This window comes from Scyliorhinus torazame, chromosome 11 (genome assembly GCF_047496885.1).
Source record: "Scyliorhinus torazame isolate Kashiwa2021f chromosome 11, sScyTor2.1, whole genome shotgun sequence".
NCBI lineage: Eukaryota > Metazoa > Chordata > Chondrichthyes > Carcharhiniformes > Scyliorhinidae > Scyliorhinus > Scyliorhinus torazame.
The window spans coordinates 109,742,934-109,770,287 of NC_092717.1; the positions used below are offsets into that span (position 1 = coordinate 109,742,934).

At 52.1% G+C, this 27,354-nt stretch overlaps 1 protein-coding gene across 3 annotated transcripts in view; it reads right to left on the bottom strand.

Moving 5' to 3' along the window:
* The window catches only part of c11h8orf34 (chromosome 11 C8orf34 homolog), a 701,484-nt gene that overhangs the window by 76,336 nt on the left and 597,794 nt on the right, over window positions 1-27,354 (bottom strand). For all 3 annotated transcript variants that reach the window (XM_072467615.1, XM_072467614.1, XM_072467616.1), the window contains exon 11: window positions 596-713. In XM_072467615.1, the coding sequence (XP_072323716.1) occupies window positions 596-713 (118 nt within the window). The remainder of the gene's footprint in view (window positions 1-595; window positions 714-27,354) is intronic.

A 27,354-nucleotide genomic window follows, 5' to 3' on the forward strand; every position in this document is an offset into this window, starting at 1 on the left:
GTTTGGAAGGGAAAGCTGCTGCCTTCTTCAGTTGGAACAACACCTGGTAAGAGTGAGGAAGCACAGAGGAAGACCTTCCTACACTTTGCTGGAGAGCCAAAGGCTGTGGCGAATAGCTACAGAGATCAATGCTCACCCTCACGCCATCATTCCATTTGTCTTCCTGGTCCAATAAATCATTCTCACCTTTCACAGGTCATATGATGTTCCCATTTATTTAGCTTAGTCATCATTTTTTTAACTGTTGCTTCTTAATAAACAGTTTTAAAATTAGCTATGGGCTTGACGCCCTTTATGGATAATCTGTGTCTCCCGAACTCAAATCTTACAGCAATGCTAATATACGGTAATTAATGTATTAAACCCAACTTCATCGTGTTCTTCCCTGGCAGGGTAAGTAGCAACTGCGCTGCCTCATTGACCCTGGTGGAGGAGCCAGGAATTATCAGGACCAATATATTTACAGTGGAAATAATCCACTGTTTTGTATAATAATCCAGAATTTATCATGCACATTTTTCATAATTATTGAGGTACTCACAGGTAATAACATCTACTTTTTAAAAAACTAAATAGAGGAGGAATTCATACATACCAGTGAGATACTTCTCCACTTCAAACAATTCCTTTGAGGCCATGAAATCTTTTCCTTTCTGTTTCAAAGATCCTCCACTTTGGCCAGACAATATGCAGGATTCCCAGAATGATTGGCGCTGAATATTCACGAGATAGAGAATGCATCTTAGAATTCAATTTTGTGAGCTTTATTTGACTATTCAAATTATTTAAATAAATGATTTATTGAAATAATCAAAAACGCAAGAGGAAGAAAATACAGGGTGTAGAATTCATGCTTCAGCTGAACGAAGTATGGTAAGACCATACCTGGAGCACTGTGAGCTACCTGAACACCACACCTTAGTAAGGAGATAATGGACTTGGAGGGAATGCATTGTACATTTCCAAGAATGATAGCTGGACTCCAATGGTTAAGCTGTGAGGAGAAATTTAACAAACTGGAATTTAGAAGGTTAAGGAATGTTTTGATTGAATTTATGAAGATATTAATGGGAACAGATAGGGTAAGATTCGGAGAAACTGTTTCCCCTGGCTGGGGAGTTTGGGACTAGAGGGCATAGTCAAACAATCAGAGCCAGCCCTTTCAGGACTGAAATTAGGCAGCACTTCTTCATGCCAACAGCAATTGAAGCTAGGTCAATTATTAATTTAAAAACTGAAATTAATATATTTTTGTTATCCAAAGGTATTGAGGAATATGAGCGAAGATCACAGAGCAGCCATGATCTCAATTATGGTATGGAACAGAATCAAAACACTAAATGGCCAAAATGGTTCCTGTGTTCTACCCCTCTGATTTCTATTGGAGCACCATTCCACCTATATCAGCCATTCTTTGGTTCTTTTGTAGACCACAAATGAGTTCGAACCGAGTTAGCGGAAAAAAAACTTGATCTATTGCAAAGCAATTATATTTACAATATACATCAGACCCCAGCTGGGTCTGCTCTGCCGGTTCTATGCTTGGCTGACTTTATACAGATCTTAACCATGAATGATCTAGGGCTTTCCACCCCCTGAGCGGGGCAGCTCGTATTCGAAAGACTCACGGGGGGACAGATTGCTCCAAACTAGTAGGTCTCATGCAGGTTATAACATCCCTCCCCAGCAAAGTCAAAAGACTCTTTTGACAACTGCAGAGTAGGAGGGTGCCGGGCTCTTTTCCCACATGGCTGTGCTTCATCCACTTGCGATGTTGAATTTGGTGGCATTTTCCTGAATGATGAATGTCGCTTCCGATCAGAACGTCGTGGTGGATTCAGTGTCTGAGGCTGCAGTACTGCTTGCTCCCCATTGGAGACCTCCGATGCCTGGGTTCATGTCAGAATCTGTATTCATGACCTCTCTCATTTCAACATCTTGACCCCTTGGGGTAATGCTTTCGCCTCTACTGGCATTGGATTGTTTGACTGTAATTTTCCTTTCCCACGGAACTTTGCCTAGAACTGGTCGTCTCGACCATATGTGATCAAGGTGCTTTCTCATGATGCGACCTTGTGCCTGAACCTAATAAGATACTGGCCCTGTCTGGCAGACAATTGTCCCAGAGATCCACTGGGCGCCATCTGCAAATTTTCAAACATAGACTGCATGGTCTGGTATAAAGAGTCTGGGTGGTTTCCGTCGAACAGATCAATGGCCTTGCCAATCCTAGTTGTGGTGTACTTTCCCGCCGATATCAGGGAAAACCATACTAAGATGAGTTTGAAGCCTCTGATCCATTAACAGTTCAGCCAGCGCCAACCCAGTCGCGGCATGCCGAGTGGACCTATAGCAGAACAAGAACCTGGCCAGTCTTGTGTCCATCGATCCTGAAGTCTGGCTTTTTAGTCCATGTTTGAAACATCCTTTCCGCCAGCCCATTTGAAGCCAAGTGGTATGAGCCATATGGATGTGCCGTATCCCGTTAGCCTTCAGGAATCCCGAGAACTCTTCTCTTGTGAAAGGCGTTCCATTGTCAGGAACCAACACTTCTAGGATACCGTGTGTACTGAAGGATAAAAGCAATATTTCAATGGTCGCCCAGAGGTGGTCACCGACATATTTTGGACTTCTGACCACTTACAGTAATCATCTATCAAGAGTAAGAAAATCGAGCCTTGAAACGAGCTGGCAAAGATAGCGTGTAATCGCACCCACGGTCACCCCTCTGGGTGAAGGGGCACTGCTGGTGGAAGCTTCTGGTGCTCCTGACATATACCGTGCTGCTAGGCTACTCTCTCTATCTCAGTATCCAGGCTTAACCACTAAACGTAGCTATGTGCTAACATTTTAATTATTGACACCCATGGGTGCCCATTGTGCAGATCCCTCAGGATCTGGGCCTTGCCTGGGAGACAACAATACACAAAACCCATAACAGGATGCCATCTTCCATGCTAAACATGGACAGCTTCATCGAGAATGCCCATCTTGTAACCGCCTATGCTGATCCCCATATAGGACTATGTATTGAACTTTCGAAAGGACTGGGTTGGTCAGTACCCACTCATGGATTTGGGATGCTGTAACAGGCAACAAATCCATAAAGTTGAGCGTGTCCACTACCTCGTCCACCCTGGGAGGAGAAGAAGGGCACATTGGCAAAGGCAGTCAGTTTAATGCATCCGTATTTGCGATCCGAGTGCCGGGGCCATGCACAAACGAGTGTACTCGACTGGTGGCCAGCAGGACGGCCCAACGCTGGATCCTGGCGGAGTCAATGGGCAGATTTGCCTTGTCTTCTTTAAAAAGACCGAGCAGTGGCTTGTGGTCCATTTTGATTGTGAAACGCGACCATGCATATATTGATGGACTTTCTTCGCGGCGAAGACAACTGCCAAATCTTCTTTCTCAATTCGCACATAATTGCGCTCGGCCACGATCAGTGTCTGAGAGGTGAAAGTGACTGGCCTCTCTCTGCCATCTTCCATGCGATGTGATAAAATGGCATCAACACCATACTATGACTCATCACACGTGACAATTAGCTGTTTGGAGGGATCATAATGTGTTAACAAGCCGGAGGAAGTCAATTGTTTCTTTATTTGTGTGAAAGCTGGGACGAACTTGCTGTTCACCAATCCCCAAAAAGATCGTAGTTCCATGGTGCTGAATAGCCCGCATCTTCTCTGCGACCGGGTGTAACCCCTCATGGTTCACTTGGTAACCCAGTACACCATTTTCCTCGTGTGGAAAACACACTTTTTTCTCCACAGGTGAACACCTGTCTCCGAGAAATGACGGAGCATCTCGTCCAAATTACTTCAATGTTCCTGTTCGGTTTCCCCTGTGACCAACACATCATCTAGATATACTGCCATTCGTGGCAACCCTCGTAGTATGTGTTCCATCACCCTCTGGAATATAGCATGGGCCGACGTCACTCCAAAGGGTAGTCTAGGGGATGTACTCATACAGTTCTATGGATGTTTATAATGATGTATTTACAGGAGGCGGGGTCCAATTCTAGTTACAAATATGCACGGCTTATATCGAGTCTGATAAATGAATATTCACCGGCCAATTTTGCATATAGGTCCTCGAGGCGGAGCATCGGATAACAATCCAACCTGGGGGCCCTGCCGTTAACATATAGTCCCTACACAACCTGATCGTCATATCAGGTTTGAGCAGTGGGACCACCGGCGCAAGTCTTTCGAGCTGGCCTCAACTTTCGCTGACAAAGCGTAAGGGACCGGGTGAGCTCTGAAATATAGAACATAGAACAAAGAACATTACAGCGCAGTACAGGCCCTTCGGCCCTCGATGTTGCGCCGACCTGTGAAACCACTCTAAAGCCCATCTACACTATTACCTTATCGTCCATATGTCTATCCAATGACCATTTGGATGCCCTTAGTGTGGCGAGTCCACTACTGTTGCAGGCAGGGCATTCCACGCCCTTACTACTCTCTGAGTAAAGAACCTACCTCTGACATCTGTCTTATATCTATCTCCCCTCAATTTAAAGCTATGTCCCCTCGTGCTAGACATCACCATCCGAGGAAAAAGGCTCTCACTGTCCACCCTATCCAATCCTCTGATCATCTTGTATGCCTCAATTAAGTCACCTCTTAACCTTCTTCTCTTTAATGAAAACAGCCTCAAGTCCCTCAGCCTTTTCTCATAAGATCTTCCCTCCATACCAGGCAGCATTCCGGTAAATCTCCTCTGCACCCTTTCCAATGCTTTCACATCCTTCCTATAATGCGGAGACCAGAATTGCACGCAATACTCCAAATGCAGCCGCAGCAGAGTTTTGTACAGCTGCAACATGACCTCATGGCTCCGAAACTCAATCCCTCTACCAATAAAAGCTAACACACCGTACGCCTTCTTAACAACCCTCTCAACCTGGGTGGCAACTTTCAGGGATCCATGTACTTGGACACCGAGATCTCTCTGCTCATCCACACTGCCAAGAATCTTACCATTAGCCCAGTACTCTGTCTTCCTGTTATTCCTTCCAAAGTGAATCACCTCACACTTTTCTGCATTAAACTCCATTTGCCCCTCTCAGCCCAGCACTGCAGCTTATCTACATCCCTCTGTAACTTGTAACATCCTTCCGCACTGTCCACAACTCCACCGACTTTATGGTCATCTGCAAATTTACTCACCCATCCTTCTACGCCCTCCTCCAGGTCATTTATAAAAATGACAAACAGCAGTGGCCCCAAAACAGATCCTTGTGGTACACCACTAGTAACTGGACTCCAGTCTGAACATTTCCCATCAACCACCACCCTTTGTCTTCTTCCAGCGAGCCAATTTCTGATCCAAACTGCTAAATATGTTGGATGTGCATCTGCGTCAACCTGAATTTTTGCCATAGCCCCTTTTATTTTCCCCAGTCTGAGTTGGAAAGCCTCAGATTATTTTCCTTGTACTTCATACAGGCCTCCGGATCCCATTTGGAAAATTTGCTGCCAGTCCAGATGTAGGTGCTTTAGCCAATCGCAGCCGAGCAGGCTGGGGCAGGAGACTCACCGTCTGTTGTCCGTAAACCACTGGGATCATAACGGTTCCTGCAATGGCTAACGGTTCTCCGAGATATGTTGCTAATCTTGCCACAGCGACCCTCAGATCTAACTGCTGCACCCCCGATTTTATCCTGTCAAAAGTCTGCTTTCCAACAACGGAAACCGCAGCTCCCGTGTCTAGTTCCATGTCTACTGGATGGTCATTAATCTGCACAGTTATCTTGATGGGGGCCTCTCACGGTGCCAAAACACAATTCAGCTGCATTCACTCCTCCCCTGGCTGGTACAGATGAAAAGTGGGAGCCTGTGGCTGGCGCCTGCTCGATTGGGGTGCATGGGTCTCAGGTTGACTTGTGCCTTACCCTCCCTTCGGCCCCTGCGTCCACATGTCCCACAATGTCCTGGTTCTCCCTCTAAAAACTCCGGAGAGGTATCCCATTAGGGCAACTTGGTCTTTAACCAATGGAACAGGCCCCTGCGGCACTCGGTCCAGAGCGGGGTATCAGTCCTGGGGGGGCTGCTCATTGGGAGGGTGCACGTCCTCGGCTGTTTAACTCCATACCTTGGATCTCCCGTGCTGCTCTGTCAGCGCACTCACGGGGAAGCAAAATTTGTACAGCGTGCTGAAGGTTTAGGCATGGTTGAGCGAGTAACTTCCTTTGAGTAGCCAAACTATTTACGCCACAGGCCAAACGATCACGCAGCATTTCAGAAAGGGAAGTTCCATATTCACAAAATTTGGCTTTTTTTCATAGCTTTGTCAAAAACTTGGTTATGGACTTTCTAGGGGTCCTCTAAACCGTATTGAAATGGTATCTCTGCACTATTACGGATGGTTTAGGTTTGAAGTGTTGCACCACTAGCATTGTGTGGTGAATGTATTATGGCAACCATTCACCACTGTATTGCATTGTACTATGTTGTTGCCCTTGTGGGTTCCACCTATGGACCATTGTATCACATTACATCGCACTGTATCATGTTGGTGCCCTTGTGGGCTCCGCCCCAGGCTCCGCCCCCCCCCTTGGGGAGGTATATAGATCTGCTGCCCTGCAGGTGGCTCTCAGTGCAGAGCAGTTGCAGGCAGGCACAGTTCTAGCTGATTAAAACTACTGTTCACTTTAACTCTCCGTCTCATGTGAATTGAGGGTCGTATCAATTTAATCAGCTACAACATCGCGATGGAAGCAGCCCTCAAACCTGATGACTGGAACTCGACCCACAGGCCGCTGAAGCCAAAGGGATTTTTTTGCACTGGCTCCGCTGTTTTCAGGCCTACCTCGCCGCCTCCTCCTCGCCCTCCGACACCGAGGAACAGAAACTGAACCTCCTCCACGCCCGGGTGAGCCACAGAACCTCCGCGCAGATCGAGGAAGCGACCACGTACGCAGATGCAGTCGCGATCCTGAAAAGGCAATATGTGAGGCCTGTGAACGAAGTGTTCGCGCGGCATCTCCTCACCACTCATCAACGCGCCGGTGAATCGCTGGAGGAATACCTACGCGACCTGAAAGTACTCGCGCGAAGCTGCAACTACAACTCGCGAGCCGGGACGTCTATGTGGCTGGAGTCCGGTCCAACTACGTCAGACAGCGCCTGCTCGAGAAGGGAAGCCCTCCACCTAGAAGAGACGGTAAAATGAGCCACCTCCCTAGAAGTAGCATTCTAGAGCCTCAATGCTTTCCCCTCCGACCACGCGACCCCCTCGTGGACACCCGACCAGAGGGTGGCCCAGGCCTGTGCTGCGCAGCTGCCCGCCCAACCCGGGGGGGCTGCCCTGCTATTTCTGCGGCCAGCACCAGCACCCCAGGCAGCGCAGCCCGGCTCGGAACGCGACCTGTAGCGACTGCGGCAAGAAAGGACACTTTGCAAAGTTTGCCTGGCCAGATCCAAAACCTCTAAATCACAGGCCCGACCTTCAGACTCACAGGCCCGCAGTGTGGCTGCGTGCCTGCCGGCTCCGTCCCCTCTGGAGCATAAGTCCGAACCCCTGGTCGAGAGGGTCCAGCTCCTTCATGCCAACCCCCAGTATGCCTACGTGGCGCACCCCGACGGTCAACAAGATACGGTCTCCCTCCGGGACCCGGCACCCGCAGGATCCCCTGCAACCATCATCTACCTCCCCCCCCCCCCAACCTACACCGAACAGTGCCCCCGCCCATGCATGACCTACCCCCCCCCTACACCCCTTCCCCCCATCGCCGACCTACAGGGATGAAGCTCCAGAAGACACGCTCCCGGAGTCAACACACGTGCCCGCGGTGACGAGTTCAACACCCGTGCCTGCAGCAAAACCAGAGTTCAGGCGATCACAGCACACGATCAAGGCGCCGGACAGACTCAACCTGTGAGTCACTTCAACCCAGCTGGACTTCAATTTTTTAACAGGGGGTGAATGTATTACGGCAACCATTCACCACGGTATTGCATTGTACTATGTTGTTGTCCTTGTGGGATCCACCTATGAACCATTGTATCACATTACACCACACTGTATCATGTTGGTGCCCTTGTGGGCTCCGTTCTGACTCCACTCCCCTTGGGGGAGGTATATAGATCTGTTGCTCTACAGGTGGCTCTCAGTGCAGAGCAGTCGCAGGCAGGCACAGTTCTAGCTGATTAAAACCACTGTTCACTTCAACTCTCCGTCTCGGAGAATTGATGGTCGCATCACATTGCCAATTGTTCAAAAGTTTTAGTGTCCAGAGCTGCAGGATATGAAATCACTCCATAAGTATGTGCTCTACAGCCAGTCAGCAATATTACTGTCTTTCGATCATCATCTGTGATAGTTTTCACCCAGAATAAATAACGCATGCATTCTGTGTACTATGCCCAATCCTCTAAGCAAGCGTCAAACATGTCCACTCTTCCAAACAAATAATTTTCAAAAACAAAATTCCAACCTTGGCCCCCCCCAGGATTGATACCCCGCTCTGGACCGAGTGACTAAAGGAGGTGGTTCATCCGACGGTGGAGCAGCGTCAACAGGAATCCAGTTGTATCTTCGTTGCTAGTTTTGTAGAGCATAAATGAGTCCATACCGAATTAGCGAAAAGAAAACTTGGTATATTTACATTACACATCAGATCCAAGCTGGGTCTGCTCTGTCGGTTCCATGCTTGGCTGACTTTATACAGATCTGAAACATGAATAATCTAGGGCTCTCCAGCCCCTCAACGGGGAGCTCGTATTCGGCAAGAATCACGGGGAGACTGATTGATCCAAACCGGAGGTCTCGTTCTTGTATTAACAGGTACCTTACCCATACTAGACAGGGAGGTTCTGAATTTTCAAAGGGGTCCAAACTAGTCTTCCTCAGTTGGGGGACTTATGGAACCCTAAAATAAATGGAATAAAGGAAAGCTATTAACATCAACTGAGGAAGTTAAGGGTCATATCAAAGTCAAAGAAATGGGGCGGATTCTCTGATCCTGGGGCTAAGTGTTGACGCCGTCGTAAACATCGGAGCGTTTTATGTCAACAGGCCCCTAGGCGCAGCGATCCTGCGCTGCACAGATGGCCAGCACGTCACTGGAGAGCCTCACAATGTTCCAGCTGCCGATACCGGCGTCAGAACGGGCACAGCGGGTTCACGCATGCGCACTACGGCCGGCGTGGGTTCACGCATGCGCACTACGGCAGGCGTGGGTTCACGCATATGCAATATGGCCGGCGTGGGTTCACACATGCGCATGGGTTGCCTTCTCCGCGCCGGCCCTGACACAACATGGCGGAGGGGCCTGGCGCGGAGGAACATAGGCCCCTACCGTATAAGCCTGCCCGCCGATCGGTAGGCCTCGATCGCGGACTAGGACACCGTGGAGGCCCCCTTCCGGGGTCGGACCTCCCTCTCCCCCCCACCAGCTCGCCCCCTGCAACATGAACGCCGAGGTCCTGCCGGGTAGGACTATACGAGAACTGCGCCGGCGGGACTCGGCCTAACTCGCCGGGCACTCAGCCCATCGCGCTGCAGAGATAGGGGATGAATTGGTTGTAATCGTTTAAAATTCCCTAGATCCTGGAAATGGGTCAGTTTCAGTTTGGCAAACTATAATCTGTGGAGCACTGTAGGGATCAGTGCTGGAGCCTCAACAATTACAATCAATATTAATGATTTGGATGAAGGGACAGACTGTATTGTAGCCAAATTTGTTGATGATAAAAGATAGGTCTGAACGCGAGGTGAGAGGAGGATATAGCGAGTGCAAATGCACATAGCTAGGTTAAAAGAGTTTCAAAAAAATCTTGGCAGATGAAGTATAATGAGGGAAAATGTGAGACTGTCCACTTTGACAAGAAAAATAGAAAAGCACTATTAATTAAATGAAGAGACAGCAGGATGCTCTGGTATAGAGAGACCTAGGAATCCTTGTCCGTAAATCACAAAACGTCAGCAGCAAACAAATAAGGAGACAAACAGAATGATAGCATGTATTACAAGGGAAATTGAATATAAAAGTCTTGCTTCAACTGCATGGGGCATTGCGGAGGTGGGACCTAAAATACTGTGTGCAGTTTTAATCTGCTTATTAACTTGCACTGGAAGCAGTTCAGAGAAGATTCAGAAGGTTGATTCCTGGGATCAAGGGGCTGTCTTATGAAAAAATGTTGACAAACAGGATATCAGAAGAATGAGAGATTATGTTTTTGAAGTTCTGTGGGGGCTAGACAGGGTGGAGACTGAGAGGATAGAGAAAACGAGGGGTCAGATTCAAATAAGAGGTTTCCTATTCAAGGCAGAGATGAGGAGAAATCTCTTTTCTCAGCGAGTTGTTACTGATTTGAATTTTCTCCCCAGAGATCAGTGGAGGATGGGTCATTGAATATATTCAAGGCTGAGGTAGACAGATTTCTATATTGAGAAGGGAGTTAAGAGTTATGGGGGACAGGCAGGAGAATGGGGTTAAGGCCACATCAGATCAGCCATGATCTTATTAATTGGTGAATTGGGCTCCAGAGGCCAAGTGGTTTACCTCTGCTTTCATTTCTTCGGCGGGATTCTTCGTTGCTGAGACCAAGAGTTGATGCTAACGCCGAATCCGAGGACTTTCACGACATAAAACTGGCGCCGCACCTGAACCGATTCTGCTACTGTTAAAGGGCTAGCACCGACGCCAAGTGAAACACAATCAATCCTGATGAGAAACGATGCTGGAATCGCTAGTTCCGCGATTGCCACTCAGGAGGCTGACAAGTTGCAACCACATATACACACTTCACTCCCCACAGACACCATCCTGGCCAACAAGGTGGCAGCAAGCAGAGCAGCACCCCGTTTCACCAACGCTAAGCTGGAGACCCTCCTGGACACTGTGGAGGAGTGGAGGGTGACCCTGTACTCTGGCCCAGGAAGGAGGCTGCCAGCTGCCACCAATCGTCGTGTCTGGGCGCAGGTGGCAGAGGTGGTCAGCGGCAGCAGTGCCGAAAGAAACTGCAGGAAGGCCTCTGGACGGCCAAGGTGAGTAGGCAGCACTGTGCCCCTGGCACTAACCCATGTCCCACACACCCGTAACCCTACCCCCCCCAATCCAGAAGGCGGCCAAACCCCCACCCTGTCCCACATGCCAGCACCCCTACTGGCCGCCATGGCCAGTTCCCCCCCAACCGCCACTCGGTGAACACTTGAAGCAATCAGAGTGTCCTGTGCACGTTAGCCCTGGTGCACACGTCATGCAGCCTCCCGTGCCTGCCTGGGTTGCAAATCCTGCCCTTCATCGCCCTCCTCCGCATCCTCCTCGTCGGACGAGGCCTGGCGTTCCTCCTCCTTCTCCAGCACATCACCCCTCTGCTGTGCGATGTCGTGGAGGGCACAGCAGGCGCCACGATGCGGGTGGACCTCCCAGCGTCGTACTGGAGGGCCCTTCCATTGCACCTGAACTGCCTATTCAGGAGGCCGAAACACCGCTTGGTCATGGACCTGGTTGCTGCATGGATGGCGTTGTAGCGGGTTTCGGAGTTAGTCTGTAGCCTACGGATAGGTGCCATCAGCCACGACCGCAGTGTATAACCCCTGTCAGCGAGGAGCCCTCTCGAACATGTCAAGAATCGTTGAGTGTGTCAGGACGAAGGCATCGTGCACACTGCCTGGGTATTGGTTGCAGACGTGTATGATGCACAGCTGATGATCACATATCAGCTGCAAGTTCATCGAGTGGAACCCCTTTTTTGTTCGTGTAGAGCGGCCTGTCATCTGCAGATGCTCATAGGGGGACATGCATCCCATCGATTATGTCCTGGACATCCCGGCGATGGTGGCGTACCCCGCTGCCCGGGCATCCTGGTGGGCTCGGTCTACATTGAAGTGGATGCATTGAGCCGGCTGGGCATAGAGGTCCTCCATGATGGCATGGATGCATCTGTGCACCGAGGTCTGTGAGATCCTGAATAGGTCCCCCCATCGAGTCAAAGTTCAGGACGACCGTCTGTCTGGGAGGAGTCTGCATGTTCTCCCCACGTCTGCATGGGTTTCCTCTGGGTGCTCCGGTTTCCTCCCACAGTCCAAAGATGTGCAGGTTAGGGGGATTGGCCATGATAAGTTGCCCCTTAGTGTCCAAAATGATTAGGTGGGGTTACTAGGTTAAGGGGATAGGGTGGGGGCATGAGCTTAGGGGCGGGGCTGCTCTTTCGGAGGGTTGGTGCAGACTCGATGGGCCGAATTACATCCTTCTGCACTGTAATGATTCTATGATTCTAGTTCTATTATCCTACAGATTTTACGTTGTTAAAACCAATTCAATTTCTGTTAAGAGGATTTGACACATCTGAGGAACTGAACATGTGCAAGGATTGTGTATGTGGAGTTGCACTGAAGTCATAAACACATGACATAGCCACTGCAACCTTTTAATCAATCAACAATTCGGTTAATCTCTGACTCATTACTGAAACTAATTGTGTGCTTCTTAAGAAGATTGCAATTCTGAGACTGTTTTCTGTACCGGATCTGAAACAAACATTTTTAAAAAATGTAATCAGAAGAATCAGTTTGGACTCGGACAAAGATTATGTATTCTGCTTGGAGGCACCAGTTTCAATGTGTTGCTCTATCGATAGGGATTAAGCACATTCTACAAGAGACTACAGATTCCATTGACGTATGACTTATATTCCACTCTTCCTTTGCAGACTGTAGAAATAAGTAAATCAGCCACCTGGCATTTATGCTCCACACAAATCACCTCACTCTATTTACTTCATCCACCCGATCAAAATATATGTTTTATTCTTTTTTAAGCTGATCAATTAATAGAAAACTAAATCAAAAGCCAATGCCTTAGTGATAGAGGTCAACTGTAGGAAAGAAATCAGGAGGTGCTCGAAGGACACCTGCAGGAGGGAATGGGAGCAGATGACCCAGGAGGTCAACTCCCTATATCAAGGTCTGAGGACCTGGCAGCAGTGCCACAAGACATTCAATCACCTCACGTGGATGATCAAAGTCAGTGAATACATCTATAATGGAAATCAGCTACACATCGCACCACCAATCTCTCACACTGCTCAATGCACAACGCCCCTGTCGTGTTGGGTGTTCTGATGCACAACTGATCCAATCACGTCCTCTGCGTCTACGTCCCCTCTTTTGGCGCGTACAAGCGCGGGAGGCCTCGGAAAGAGCACAAAATGGCCGCCCTCGTCCGGGCCGCGGGCCGGGAGGAACTCGATCGACTGGACCCGCTCCGCCTCGTGGGGCCCGTGCCGTGCCGTTTCGGCCGCCTGGATTTGGGAGTACCGGCTGGTCGCGTTCTCATGAAGGACGCAGGTCTCGATGGCAGTCGCTAGGGTGAGTCGCTTTATTTTAAGGAGCTGCTGGCGTAGGGTGTCCGAGATGACCCCAAAAACTATCTGATCCCGTATCATGGAGTCGGAGGTGGCCTCATAGCCGCAGGACTGTGCAAGGATTCGGAGGTGTGTTAAGTAAGATTGGAAAGGCTCATCGTTACCCTGACGGCGCTGCTGGAACAGGTACCTCTCGAAGCTCTCATTGACTTCCACGCTGAAGTGTTCATCGAACTTCAGAAGCACCGTCTTATATTTTGTTTTGTCTTCGCCTTCCGCGAATGCCAGGGAGTTATAGATGTGGATGACCTGTTGCCGAGCCGTGGAGAGGAGGAGGGCAATCTTCCTGGTGTCCGATGCATTCTCCCTGTCTGTGGCTTTGAGGAAGAGCTGGAATCGCTGTTTAAACAGCTTCCAGTTTACGCCGAGATTACCAGCGATTCGTAGCGGCTGCGGCGGGCTGATGTTTTCCATGGAGCAGGATGGCGGATTTCTGAAAGGGTGCAGGTAGGTCTCAGTCGCTGGTTTGCGTCCATTACTGGTATCATGTCGTGTTGGGTGTTCTGATGCACAAATGATCCAACACGGCTGTAGATGGTACAACTGTTTTATTGTCTAATCAACAGTAATAACTAACTACTGGCTTGGGTACGTGCTTCACCAGCTAACCTGTGGCCCCAGCCCTATCACTATCTTAGTGAGGCACTCAGCACATGATCTATGTCTGAGTGGCGCGCTGTGAGCTCTGTGCTCTGAGCTATCTCCTGGTAGAATGAGCGGGAACTGTGGTGTTCCCTGTTTTGTAGTGCGTGTGCTCTCACTGGTGATTGGCTGCGATGTTATGTGTGTGCTGGTTGGTCCAACTGCCTATCCATCAGTGTGTGTGTGATTGCACCATGATATGCTGATCTGGATACCATGACAGCCCCCATCACTCTCTCATCAGCTGTCTCCAAACGTTAACATTCAGGTCTGCCATTCAGATCCCCCAACTCACTCTAATGCACATTCAAAGGCTTCAAGCATGACAATCACCTCTCACAGCCTCCACATACATGCACATATTCAGTTGTGGCATAACTCAAACACTGTGCAATATAATCAGCGACATTTGCAGGGTAAGGTCGCTTACATTTACAGGGGGCAGAGCAGAACGAGCAGGGACCAGGCATTCCTGTATCTCCTGATCTCTATGGAAGTCATAGTGCTCCACTTCATGGAACCAGTTGTGATAGAGTCTATTGCATTTAACTTTGCTGAGAATATTAAGGATGATGATATGTTGCTGCCTTATATCTCTTCTAAACTCCACCTTACCATCATCCTGCTATCTGGAATTTGGTGCAAGCTGCTGATGAGTGACCACTCACTTTGCACTCCAAACCTCATTCCCTCACCTCAACTTGCCTCTTATGATTTTCTGCTTTCAGACGCCCAAAAGGTGGCGCCTGCCCAGTCACAATGTTAGGAAGAAGAACACGAGCAACATCATGGGCTGGATTCTCCGTTTCAGGGGCTACGACCCATGCCGTCGTGAAAACAATGGTCTTTTACGCCAGAAAAATGGCGTCAAAAGGCCACAGATTCACAGTCCTGCAGGAGGCTAGGAGGGAGCCATTGTGGAGCTCGCAGTTCCAGCTGCAGATATGGCCCACCGCACGTCCGGGTCAGAGGCCGCACATGCGCATAGCGGCGGCCTCCAGCGGCTGCGCTGTGCTCCATGGTGGCCTGAGACCGCGGTCATAGTGCCCCCGATCAGCCACGCGCCAGACCAGGACTGCCCGCTCAATTTACCCCGGTGCCGTATGAGGCGCCCCCTGCCCTCCGATCGGCCCGCCCTTCATTATGGCGGTAATGAACTGAGTCCGTAGCCGTACAACGTGGCGCCGGCCAGGCGCAGACCCGGCATGCCAGATAGTGCCCTCCTGTAATCCCCCTCACTGGACACGGTCCGCAACCGCCACATGAGGTCCCCGAAAACTGAGAGGACATGCGATCGACGCTGTCAGGAAGTCGGCCCACCGGAGGAGGGTCGCAGGTGACGTCCTAAGGCCGTCCCAACAGCGTGTGGTGTACTCAGCGATTACGCCGTTTTTGAGGGGCTGGAGCATCCAACAAACGGCGCTGCCCCCCGATTTTGGCGTAAAACGAATTCTCCGGCCAATCGCCGAACGCGATTTCGGCGTCGTTAATCGAAGAATCCCGCCCTTGATGTTGATGCCAACGCAGAATTTGTGGATTTTAACGACAGAAAAAGTGGCGTCACACCTGGTCCAATTCCGCTACCGTTAAGGGGCTAGCACCGGCGCCAAGTGAAGCACACTCGATTCTAATGGGAAATGATGCCGGATTTGCCAGTTTCGCAATTGACACTAAGGAGGCTGACAAGCTGCATATACACACTTCACTCCCCACACACACCATCCCATCCAACAAGATGGCAGCGAGGAGAGCAGCCCCGCGGTTTACCAATGCCGAGTTGGATACCCTCTTGGATGCAGTGGAGGAACAGCAGATGACCCTGTTCCCCGGTCCAGGAAGGAGGCTGCCAGCTGCCGCCGTTTGTCATGCCTGGGCGCAGATGGCAAAGGCCTTTAGCGCCGTTCGCAACGCTGTCCAGATGGGCCAGCAGTGCACCACCTCCTCAGTGAGTAGGCATCACTGTGCCCCTGGCACTAAACCGTGTCCCACACACCCATAACCCGACACCCCACCACTGCCCGGAGGGCGGCCGAACAACCACCCTGCACCACATGTCGGCAACCTACCGGCCGGCATGGCCTGGTGACCTGGTCACTGAGGCCACCAGGTACCCAGCCCCTGGACTGCGTGTGTCGGACTGTCTAACATTATCGTTTTCTGATCCTCTGCCCCAGGAGAAAGCCGCGCACAACCGCCAGGAGCGGAAGAAGACTGGAGGGGTCCCCCCACCACCCCCCCCTTACATCACCCTCACCCCAACATCACCCTCACCCTACAGCACCCCTCCCCCAGACCCCTCACCACCCTCAACCCCACATCCCCCTCACCCTGCTGCATACCATCCCCTGACCCTACAACATCCTCACCCCCACACCACCCTCACACCACCCATACCACACACCACTTTCACCTCCACACCAGCACCACCCCCGCCCCACCCACATGCCCACCCTCACTCCCCCCTTTTTAAAAAAAAAAATGTTATTCAAGTTTTTTGGCCAAACATAACAATACGTAGTGTTTCTTTTACACAACAATAAAGCAATATAAATAACCGTGGCCAGTTTTAAACAGATAAATAAGTAATATATAAACAAAAACAAAAAACAAAACTAAATGGCAACTGCCTTGTCCAAAATAAATACTCTCCAAAAATACAATCCAACAATCCAATATACAATTACATACACCAAATACCTATACATATACAATAACATCCCTGAGAGTCCGTCCGATTCCTCCCCCCCCGCACCCCCCCTCCCCCCTCCCCCCTGGGTTGCTGCTGTTATCTACTTCTTTTCCATTCCCTCTATCTTTCTGTGAGGTAGTCGACGAACGGTTGCCACCGCCTGGTGAACCCCTGAGCCGAACCCCTTAACACGAACTTAATCCGTTCTAACTTTATGAACCCTGCCATATCGTTTATCCAGGTCTCCACCCCCGGGGGTTTGGCTTCCTTCCACATTAACAATATCCTGCGCCGGGCTACAAGGGACGCAAAGGCCAACACGTCAGCCTCTCTCGCCTCCTGCACTCCCGGCTCTTCTGCAACCCCAAATATAGCCAACCCCCAGCTTGGTTCGACCCGGACCCCCACCACCTTCGAAAGCACCTTTGCCATCCCCACCCAGAACCCCTGTAGTGCCGGGCATGACCAGAACATGTGGGTGTGATTCGCTGGGCCTCTCGAGCATCTCGCACACCTATCCTCTACCCCCAAAAATTTACTAAGCCGTGCTCCAGTCATATGCGCCCTGTGTAGCACCTTAAATTGTATCAGGCTTACCCTGGCACACGAGGACGATGAGTTTATCCTACGTAGGGCATCAGCCCACAGCCCCTCCTCAATCTCCTCCCCCAGTTCTTCTTCCCATTTCCCTTTCAGCTCACCTACCATGATCTTCCCCTCGTCCCTCATCTCCCTGTATATGTCCGCCACCTTACCGTCCCCCACCCATGTCTCTGAGATCACTCTATCCTGCACTTCCTGCGTCGGGAGCTGCGGGAATTCCCTCACCTGTTGCCTCGCAAAAGCCCTCAATTGCATATACCGAAATGCATTCCCTTGGGGCAACCCATATTTCTCCGTCAGCGCTCCCAGACTAGCAAACGTCCCATCTACAAATAGATCTCTTAATTGTACTACCCCAGCTCTTTGCCATGCTCCAAATCCCCCATCCATTCTCCCCGGAACGAACCTATGATTGTTTCTTATCGGGGACCGCACCGAAGCTCCCGTCCCTCCTCTATGCTGTCTCCACTGCCCCCAAACTTTCAATGTAGCCACCACCACCGGGCTTGTGGTGTATTTCTTTGGTGAGAACGGCAACGGCGCCGTCACCATTGCTTGCAGGCTAGTCCCCCTGCAGGACGCCCTCTCCAATCTCTTCCACGCCGCTCCCTCCCCTTCTCCCATCCACTTACACACCATTGAAACATTGGCGGCCCAGTAGTACTCACTTAGGCTCGGTAGTGCCAGCCCCCCCCTGTCCCTACTACGCTGCAAGAATCCCCGCCTCACTCTCGGGGTCTTCCCAGCCCACACAAAACTCATAATGCTCTTCTCAATTCTTTTGAAAAAGCCTTCGTGATCACCACCGGGAGGCACTGGAACACAAAAAGGAATCTCGGGAGGACCACCATTTTAACCGCCTGCACCCTACCTGCCAACGACATGGACACCATGTCCCATCTCTTGAAATCCTCCTCCATCTGTTCCACCAACCGTGTTAAATTAAGCCTATGTAATGTACCCCAATTCTTGGCTATCTGGATCCCCATGTGCCGGAAGTCCCTTGTTACCTTCCTCAACGGTAATTCCTCTATCTCTCTGCTCTGCTCCCCCGGATGCACGACAAATAGCTCACTTTTCCCCATGTTCAGTTTATACCCTGAAAAATCCCCAAACTCCCCAAGTATCCGCATTATCTCTGGCATCCCCTCCGCCGGGTCCGCCACATATAGCAACAAATCATCCGCATACAGAGATACCCGGTGTTCTTCTCCCCCCCCTAAGTACTCCCCTCCACTTCCTTGAACCCCTCAGTGCCATGGCCAGGGGTTCAATCGCCAATGCAAACAATAACGGGGACAGGGGACATCCCTGCCTCGTCCCTCTATGGAGCCGAAAATAGTCAGACCCCCGTCCATTCGTGACCACGCTCGCCATCGGGGGCCTATACAGCAACTGTACCCACCTGATATACCCGTCCCCAAAACCAAATCTCCTCAACACCTCCCACAAATAATCCCACTCCACTCTTTCAAATGCTTTCTCGGCATCCATCGCCACCACTATCTCCGCTTCCCCCTCTGATGGGGGCATCATTGTTACCCCTAGCAGCCTCCGTATATTTGTATTTAGCTGTCTCCCCTTCACACACCCAGTTTGGTCCTCATGGACCACCCCCGGGACACAATCCTCTATCCTCATTGCCATTACCTTGGCCAGAATCTTAGCATCCACATTCAGCAGGGAAATGGGCCTGTATGACCCGCATTGCAGCCGGTCTTTTTCCTTCTTTAGGAGGAGCGATATTGTTGCCTCTGACATAGTCGGGGGCAGCTGCCCCCTTTCCCTCGTCTCATCAGTAGCGGGGCCAGCAAGTCCAAATATTTCTTATAGAATTCAACTGGGAATCCGTCTGGTCCCGGGGCCTTCCCCGCCTGCATGCTTCCAATCCCTTTCACTACTTCCTCCGTCTCAATCTGTGCTCCCAGCCCCACTCTCTCCTGTTCCTCCACCTTAGGAAATTCCAGCTGATCCAGAAAGCACATCATTCTCTCCTTCCCGTCCGGGGGCTGCGCTTCATATAATCTTTCATAAAATGCCTTGAACACTCCATTCACTCTCTCCGCTCCCCGCTCCATCTCTCCCTCCTCATCTCTCACCCCCCCTATCTCCCTCGCTGCTCCCCTTTTCCTCAGTTGGTGGGCCAACAACCTACTCGCCTTCTCCCCATATTCGTACTGTACACCCTGTGCCTTCCTCCATTGTGCCTCTGCCTTACCCGTAGTCAACAAGTCAAATTCTACATGTAGCCTTTGCCTTTCCCTGTATAGTCCCTCCTCCGGTGCCTCCGCGTATTGTCTGTCCACCCTCAGCAGTTCTTTCAACACCCGCTCCCTTTCCCTACCCTCCTGCTTTCCTTTATGTGCCCTAATAGATATCAGCTCCCCTCCAACCACTGCCTTCAGTGCCTCCCAGACCACTCCCACCTGTACCCCCCCATTATCATTAATTTCCAAGTACCTTTCAATACACCCCCTCACCCTTAAACACACCCCCTCATCTGCCAATAATCCCATGTCCATTCTCCAGGGTGGAAGCTGTTGTTTTTCTTCCCCTATCTCCAGGTCCACCCAGTGTGGAGCATGATCCGAGATGGCTATAACCGTGTACTCCGTCCCCGTCACCTTTGGGATCAGTGCCCTTCCCAAAACAAAAAAATCTATTCGTGAAAATACTTTATGTACATAGGAGAAAAACGAAAACTCCTTACTCCTAGGTCTACTAAATCTCCAGGGATCTACTCCTCCCATCTGCACCATAAAATGCTTAAGCACCCTAGCTGCAGCCGGCCTCCTTCCGGTCCTGGACCTCGATCTGTCCAGCCCTGGGTCCAACACCGTATTAAAGTCTCCACCCATTACCAACTTCCCCACTTCTAGGTCCGGGATTCATCCTAACATACGCCTCATAAAATTGGCATCATCCCAGTTCGGGGCATACACGTTCACTAATACCACCGCCTCCCCTTGCAGTTTGCCACTCACCATCACGTATCTGCCCCCACTATCCGCCACTATAGTCTTTGCCTCAAACATTACCCGCTTCCCCACTAGTATGGCACCCCCCTGTTTTTTGCATCTAGCCCCGAATGAAACACCTGCCCCACCCATCCTTTGCGAAGTCTAACCTGGTCTGTCAGCTTCAGATGCGTTTCCTGAAGCATAACTACATCTGCCTTAAGCTTCTTTAGGTGTGCGAGTACCCGTGCCCTCTTAATCGGCCCGTTCAGCCCTCTCACATTCCACGTGATCAACCGGGTTGGGGGGCTCTTTACCCCGCCCCCCCCTTGACGACTAGCCATTTCCTTTTTCAATCCAGCTCCTCACCCGGTTCCCACGTAGCTGTATCCCCCCCAGGCGGCGCCCCCCTGCCCCGACCCCCCCTCCCATACCAGCCCCCCCTTCTCCCCAGCAGCAGCAACCCAGTTAACCCCCCCCCCGCGAGATCCCAAGCTAGCGTAATTGCACCCCCCATGTTGCCCCCAGAAGTCAGAAAACTCTGGCCGACCTCGGCTTCCCCCCGTGACCTCGGCTCACACTGTGGGAGGCCCCCTCCTTCCTGCTTCCCTATTCCCGCCATGATTACCATAGCGCGGGAACAAAGCCCGCGCTTCGCCTTTTGGCCCCGCCCCCAATGGCCAGTGCCCACAGCTCCTCATCCTCCCTCACCCCCTCCCCCACGACATGGGGAAGAGAGAGAAGTTACAGGGTCGCAGGTTTAACAATCTGGGAAGTCCTCTCTTCCCCCTTTTCCCCCCTTCATCCCACAAATTCACCCCCCCACTTTTGTCCCAAACGTTCTTTTTCTGGCCCGCTCACTCCAGCTTCTCCTCGACAATAAATGTCCACGCCTCGTCTGCCGTTTCGAAATAGTGGTGTTTCCCTAGGTGTGTGACCCACAGTCTTGCCGGTTGCAACATTCCGAATTTGACCTTCCTTTTATGCAACACCGCCTTGGCCCGATTAAAGCTTGCCCTCCTTCTCGCCACCTCCGCACTCCAATCTTGATACACGCGGATCACCGCATTCTCCCACCTACTGTTCCGAGTTTTCTTGGCCCATCTGAGGACCATCTCTCTGTCCTTGTATCGGAGAAATCTCACAACTATTGCTCGAGGAATTTCTCCAGCCCTCGGTCTTCGCGCCATAACCTGATAGGCTCACTCCACCTCCAGCGGACCCGTCGGGGCGTCCGATCCCATTAACAAATGCAGCATCGTGCTCACATATGCCCCGACGTCCGCCCCTTCTGCACCTTCAGGAAGACCAAGAATCCTTAAGTTCTTCCTCCTCGCATTGTTCTCCAGCACCTCCAGCCTTTCCACACACCTTTTGTGTTGTGCCTCGTGGATCTCCGTTTTCACCACCAGGCCCTGTATGTCGTCCTCATTCTCAGCAGCCTTTGCCTTCACGACCCGAAGCTCCTGTTCCTGCGTCTTTTGCTCCTCCTTTAGCCCCTCAATCGCTTGTAGTATCGGGGCCATTAGCTCCTTCTTCATCTCCTTTTTGAGTTCATCTACGCAACGCCGCAGGAACTCTTGTTGGTCAGGGCCCCATATTAAACTGCCTCCTTCCGACGCCATATTGCTTTGTGCCTGCCTTCCTGGCCGCTGCTCTTGAGGATCCACCGCAATCCGGCTACTTTCCTCTCTTTTTTCCATCCGTGTCCAGGGGGATTCCCTTCTGGATTACCGCACAGTGTTATTTGCCGTTAAAATTGCCGATGGGGCTCCTATTAATAGCCCAAAAGTCCGTTCCACCGGGAGCTGCCGAAACGTGCGATTTAGCTGGTCATCGCCGCACCCGGAAGTCCACCCCCACTCCCCCCTGGTACGCAGTCTAATCATGCGTCTTGTCTTGTGACTTACAGCACCTGCTATGGATGGGGTGGGCCCATCAGGCGTCTCCCTCCATGCCAGCTTCACAGCTGGAGTCCCCCCATGAGCCGAGCAGTGGCGCTGAGAGCAGCCGGACACCAGTCCTCTGCCCGAGACTCAGGAAACCCTGGTGCTCGAGTCGGAGGATGACAGTGATTTCCCATCACAGCTGTCTCCAACACCCACCGGCATTCCAGAGACACATGAGTTGAGTGACATTTAATAATAATCTGTATTATTGTCACAAGTAGGCTTACATTAACACTGCAATGAAGTTACTGTGAAAAGCCCCTAGTCGCCACACTCCGGCGACTGTTCAGGTGAACTGAGGGAGAATTCAGAATGTCCAGTTCACCTAGCAATCATATCTTTCAGGACCTGTGGGAGGACCCCGGAGTACTCGGAGGAAACCCACTCAAACACAGGCAGAACGTGCAGACTCTGCACAGACAGTGACCCAAGCGAGAATCAAACCCAGGACCAGGGCGCTGTGAAGCAACAGTGCTGACCACTGTGCTACTGTGCCGCCAAATGTTTATTAGTAGATTGAGTTAAAGAGTCTGTGTGACGTTCATTGAATTAAAGAGTTAAGCAACATTTGTTGAGTTAACAAAAGAGTCTGTGGACATTTATCAAGTTTAAAGTCTCTGTGACACATTAGTGCGAATAAAGAGTCTTTAAGTGAATACTATCAATGTTGTGTAGATTGAGTGATGTGTCAGTTGTGAACCCTTGAGGAACAGGGAGGCAACAGTGGCCACTGACTAAACCTGGAGGCGGGCTTGAACAACTCCATCTAGCCACTGACAGACCTATTTCTTGGCTCTGTGTCGATGCACACGCTCAATAAATAAATAGATGGGAGTGGCAGTGGCTGCGTGGAACATGGACTGCTGATCTCTCTCAGGGTGATAGCATTCGTGAGTTTTTGTTATTTATTCATTCACGAGATGTGGGCATCACCGGCTAGAGCAGCATTTTTGCTCATCCCTAATTCCCCTTAAGAAGATGGTGGTGAGCCACCTTCGCGAACCCCTGTAGTCCATGTGGTGTCTGTACACTTACAGTGCTGTTAAGAAAGAAATTCCAGGACTTGGACCCAGCAAGAGTGAAGGGATAGTGATTGAGGTACCCTCAATAATGATGCTTAGAGATTAAACTGTAAAGAAGGCTTTATTAGGCTAATAACTATGCTACAGATTTGGACGAGAGCTGACTGCTATACAGACCATGAGGCAGGCCTTTATGTATGGCTCCCAGATGGGCGGAGCCAGAGGCGGAGTCCCCAGGGTTCCAAGCCTGGTCTTAAAGGGGACATCACCGTACATGATGATAAGGCAGTAACCGTTCATCACATTCACCCCCTGTTTAAAAAGGAGTCCGGCGGGGGTGAAGTGCCATCATAGGTCCATCCGTCTCGGCGGCCGGATCGTCCTCCTCGATCTCCTCAGTTCGGGCGGTGGTGCGGTGGGCACGGACGTCCCGGTTGAGGGCACATCCGGGAGCACAGCGGTCGGAGCTTCGGTCCGGGTCGGGGCAGAGGAACCAGGAAGGGCCGGGGGTAGCGGAGCCGGCGCCGGCGGGGTGTGTAAAGGGGGGACGCACGGTAGGAGCTCACCAACGGGTGGTAGGGCCGGAAGGGGGTGTGTTGTAGGGGGCGACGGGTCCTGCAGGGGAGCGGCGCGGGAAGGGGCGTCTGTGGTGGAGGATCCAGCGGGCGCCAGATCCCGTAGGGAAACCGTATCTTGCCTGCCATCGGGGTACTCCACGTAGGCGTAACTGGGGTTGGCGTGGAGCAGTCAGACCTTTTCAACTAGGGGGTCCGTTTTATGGCTCCTCGCGTGCCTCCGGAGAAGAACAGGTCCCGGAGCCGTCAGCCAAGGTGGAAGCGAGACCCCGGAGGTAGACTTCCTGGGGAAGAGAAACAATCGCTCATGAGGGATCTCATTTGTGGCCGTGCAGAGGAGTGACCTAATGGAGTGTAGGGCATCGGGTAGGACCTCCTGCCAGCGGGTGGTTGGGAGATTTCTCGACCGCAGGGCCAGAAGGACAGCCTTCCACACGGTCGCGTTCTCCCTCTCCACCTGCCCGTTTCCCCGTGGGTTATAGCTGGTCGTTCTGCTCGAGGCGATGCCTTTGCTGAGCAGATACTGATGCAGCTCATCGCTCATGAACGATGTACCCCGGTCGCTGTGGATATAAGCAGGGAAACCGAACAGGGTGAAGATGCTGTGCAGTGCCTTAATCACCGTGGCTGAGGTCATGTTGGTGCAGGGAATGGCGAATGGGAAACGGGAGAACTCATCGATCACGGTGAGGAAATAGGCATAACGGTTGGTGGACGGGAGGGGCCCCTTGAAGTCCACGCTCAGTCGCTCAAAGGGGCCCGAGGCCTTCACGAGCCGAACCTTGTCTGGCCGATAGAAGTGCGGTTTGCACTCCGCACAGACCTGGCAGGCCCTGACCATGGCCTTGACCTCCTTGGTTGAGTAAGGTAGGTTGCGGGACTTGATAAAATGGACGAGCCGGGTAACCCCCGGGTGGCAGAGGTCATTGTGGATGGCTTGCAGGCGGTCCTCCTGCGCGTTGGCGCATGTGCCCCGGGACAGGGCATCTGGGGGCTCGTTGAGCTCCCCTGGACGATACTTGATATCGTACGAGTAGGTGGAGAGTTCGATCCTCCACCTCAAAATTTTATCGTTTTTTATTTTGCCCCGTTGCGTGTTATCGAACATTTAGGCGACCGACCGTTGGTCGGTGATGAGGGTAAACCTCCTACCGGCGAGGTAGTGTCTCCAGCACCGCACAGCCTCCACAATGGCTTGTGCCTCCTTTTCGACTGCAGAGTGTCGAATCTCGGAGGCGGTGAGGGTTCGGGAGAAGTACGCTACTGGTCTGCCTCCTTGATTGAGGGTAGCAGCCAGGGCGATGTCTGATGCATCGCTCTCTACCTGGATAGGGATGGTTTCGTCCACCGCGTGCATGGCGGCCTTGATGATGTCGGCCTTGATATGGTTGAAGGCCAATTGAGCCTCAGCCGAGAGGGGAAAACTGGTGGTCTTTAGGAGTGGGCGGGCTTTGTCCGCATACTTGGGAACCCACTGGGCGTAATAGGAGAAAAGCCCCAAGCACCGTTTGAGGGCCTTGAGGCTGCGGGGGAGAGGGAGTTCCTTAAGGGGGCGCATGCGGTCGGGGTCGGGACCTAGGACCCCGTCTTCCACGACATAGCCGAGGATGGCCAGCCGGGTGGTGTGGAAAACGCATTTGCCCTCGTTATAGGTCAGGTTAAGGGCTCGGGCGGTCTGGAGGAACTTTTTGAGGTTAGCGTCATGGTCCTGCTGATCATGGCCGCAGATGGTGACATTGTCCAAGTACGGGTATGTAGCCCGCAAACCGTACTGGTCCACCATTTGGTCCATCGCCCTTTGAAAGATGGAGACCCCATTTGTGACACCAAAGGGGACCCTGAGGAAGTGGAAGAGCCGGCCGGCTGCTTCGAAGGCAATATAGAGGCGGTCTTTTGGTCGGATGGGGAGCTGGTGGTAGGCAGATTTGAGGTCGACCGTGGAAAAGACTCGGTATTGGGCGATCCGATTTACCATTTCCGCGATGCGAGGAAGGGGGTACGCATCAAGCTGCGTGAATCGGTTTATGGTCTGGCTATAATCCACGACCACCCGTTTCTTCTCCCCGGACCGGACTACCACCACTTGCGCTCTCCAAGGGCTGTTGCTAGCCTCGATGACCCCCTCTCCCAGTAAACGCTGGACCTCTGACTTGATAAAAGCCATATCTTGGGCACTGTAGCGCCGGCTCCTGGTGGCGACGGGCTTACAGTCGGGAGTGAGGTTAGCGAATAGCGAGGGGGGTGCGACTTTCAGTGTCGCAAGGCAGCACACCGTGAGGGGGGCAAGGGTCCGCCGAACTTCAGTGTCAGGCTTCGGTGGCTGCACTGGACATCCAGTCTGAGCAGCAGGGGGGCACAGAGGTGAGGGAGGATATAAAATTTGAGACGGGTGTATTTGGCACCCTGGATCGAGAGATCCGCAATACAGTACCCCGTGATTTGTACCGAGTGGGACCCAGATGCGAGGGCTATGGTTTGGGATGTGGGATGGGTGCGAAGGGAGCAGCGCCTTACCGTTTCAGGGTGGATAAAGCTCTCCGTGCTCCCGGAGTCGAAGAGGCATGCAGTGTCGTGCCCGTTGACCTAGACCTGCATCATGGAGTTCTGCAGGTGTTTTGGCCGAGTTTGATCGAGGGTGATCGCACCCAGTCGCGGGTAGTCGGAGTCGTAAAATGGCCGCTGCCATTGGTCGCACGTGTCGGGTCGAGAAGATGGCCGCCGACCAGATGGCCGCTCCCATGATTCGCACGAGGCTGATGACGCGTCAGAAGAGGACGTGTCGGGTCGGTGCGCAGCAGCATTGCGAGGCCTGTGGGCCTGAGAGCCTGATTTTCGGGCCGGCTGTTCTTTGTTTTTCTGGCCCCTGGGTGGGGCCAGGCAGACCCTCGCAAAGTGCCCTTTCTTCCCGCAGTCGCTGCAGATCGCGGAGCGGGCTGGGCAGCGTGGGCGTGGGTGCTGGCCCTGCCCGCAGAAGTAGCAAGGTGTGCCCCCATGGTGAGCGGGTCGCTGCGTGGCGCAGGCCTGTAATACGGGCAAGTCTGAGGAAGTCCGGGGGGGGCTGGCAGAGTCCGCGGGGTACGTACCCAAGTTATGTCGGGCCACCTCCAGCGAGGAGGCGAGCGTTAGCGTCTCCTGGAGGTCTTTTGCCCCGTTTTCGAGCAGTCGCTGCCGGATGTAGGTCGAGCGGATGCCGGACACGAAAGAATCTCTGATGTGCAAGTTCATATGGACTTCCCCTGTCACATCCTGATGGTCACAGTCCCTGGCCAGCGTGGTGAGTTTCTCAACAAACTCGTCGAGCGATTCCCCCGAGCGCTGCCGGCAGGTAGAGAGCAGATGCCGGGCGTGCACCTCATTGACGGGTTTGACAAACCGCTTGCGGAGTAACTCTATCGCTTCCTCATAAATCGTCGCCTTTTCGAGCGTGGCGGAGATTCCGTGACTCACCCAGGAGTGGAGTAGACGCAGCTTGCGTGGCCCCAGGATGGGAGTCTCTGCGGAGTCCAGGTAGGCCTCGAAGCACCGCAGCTAG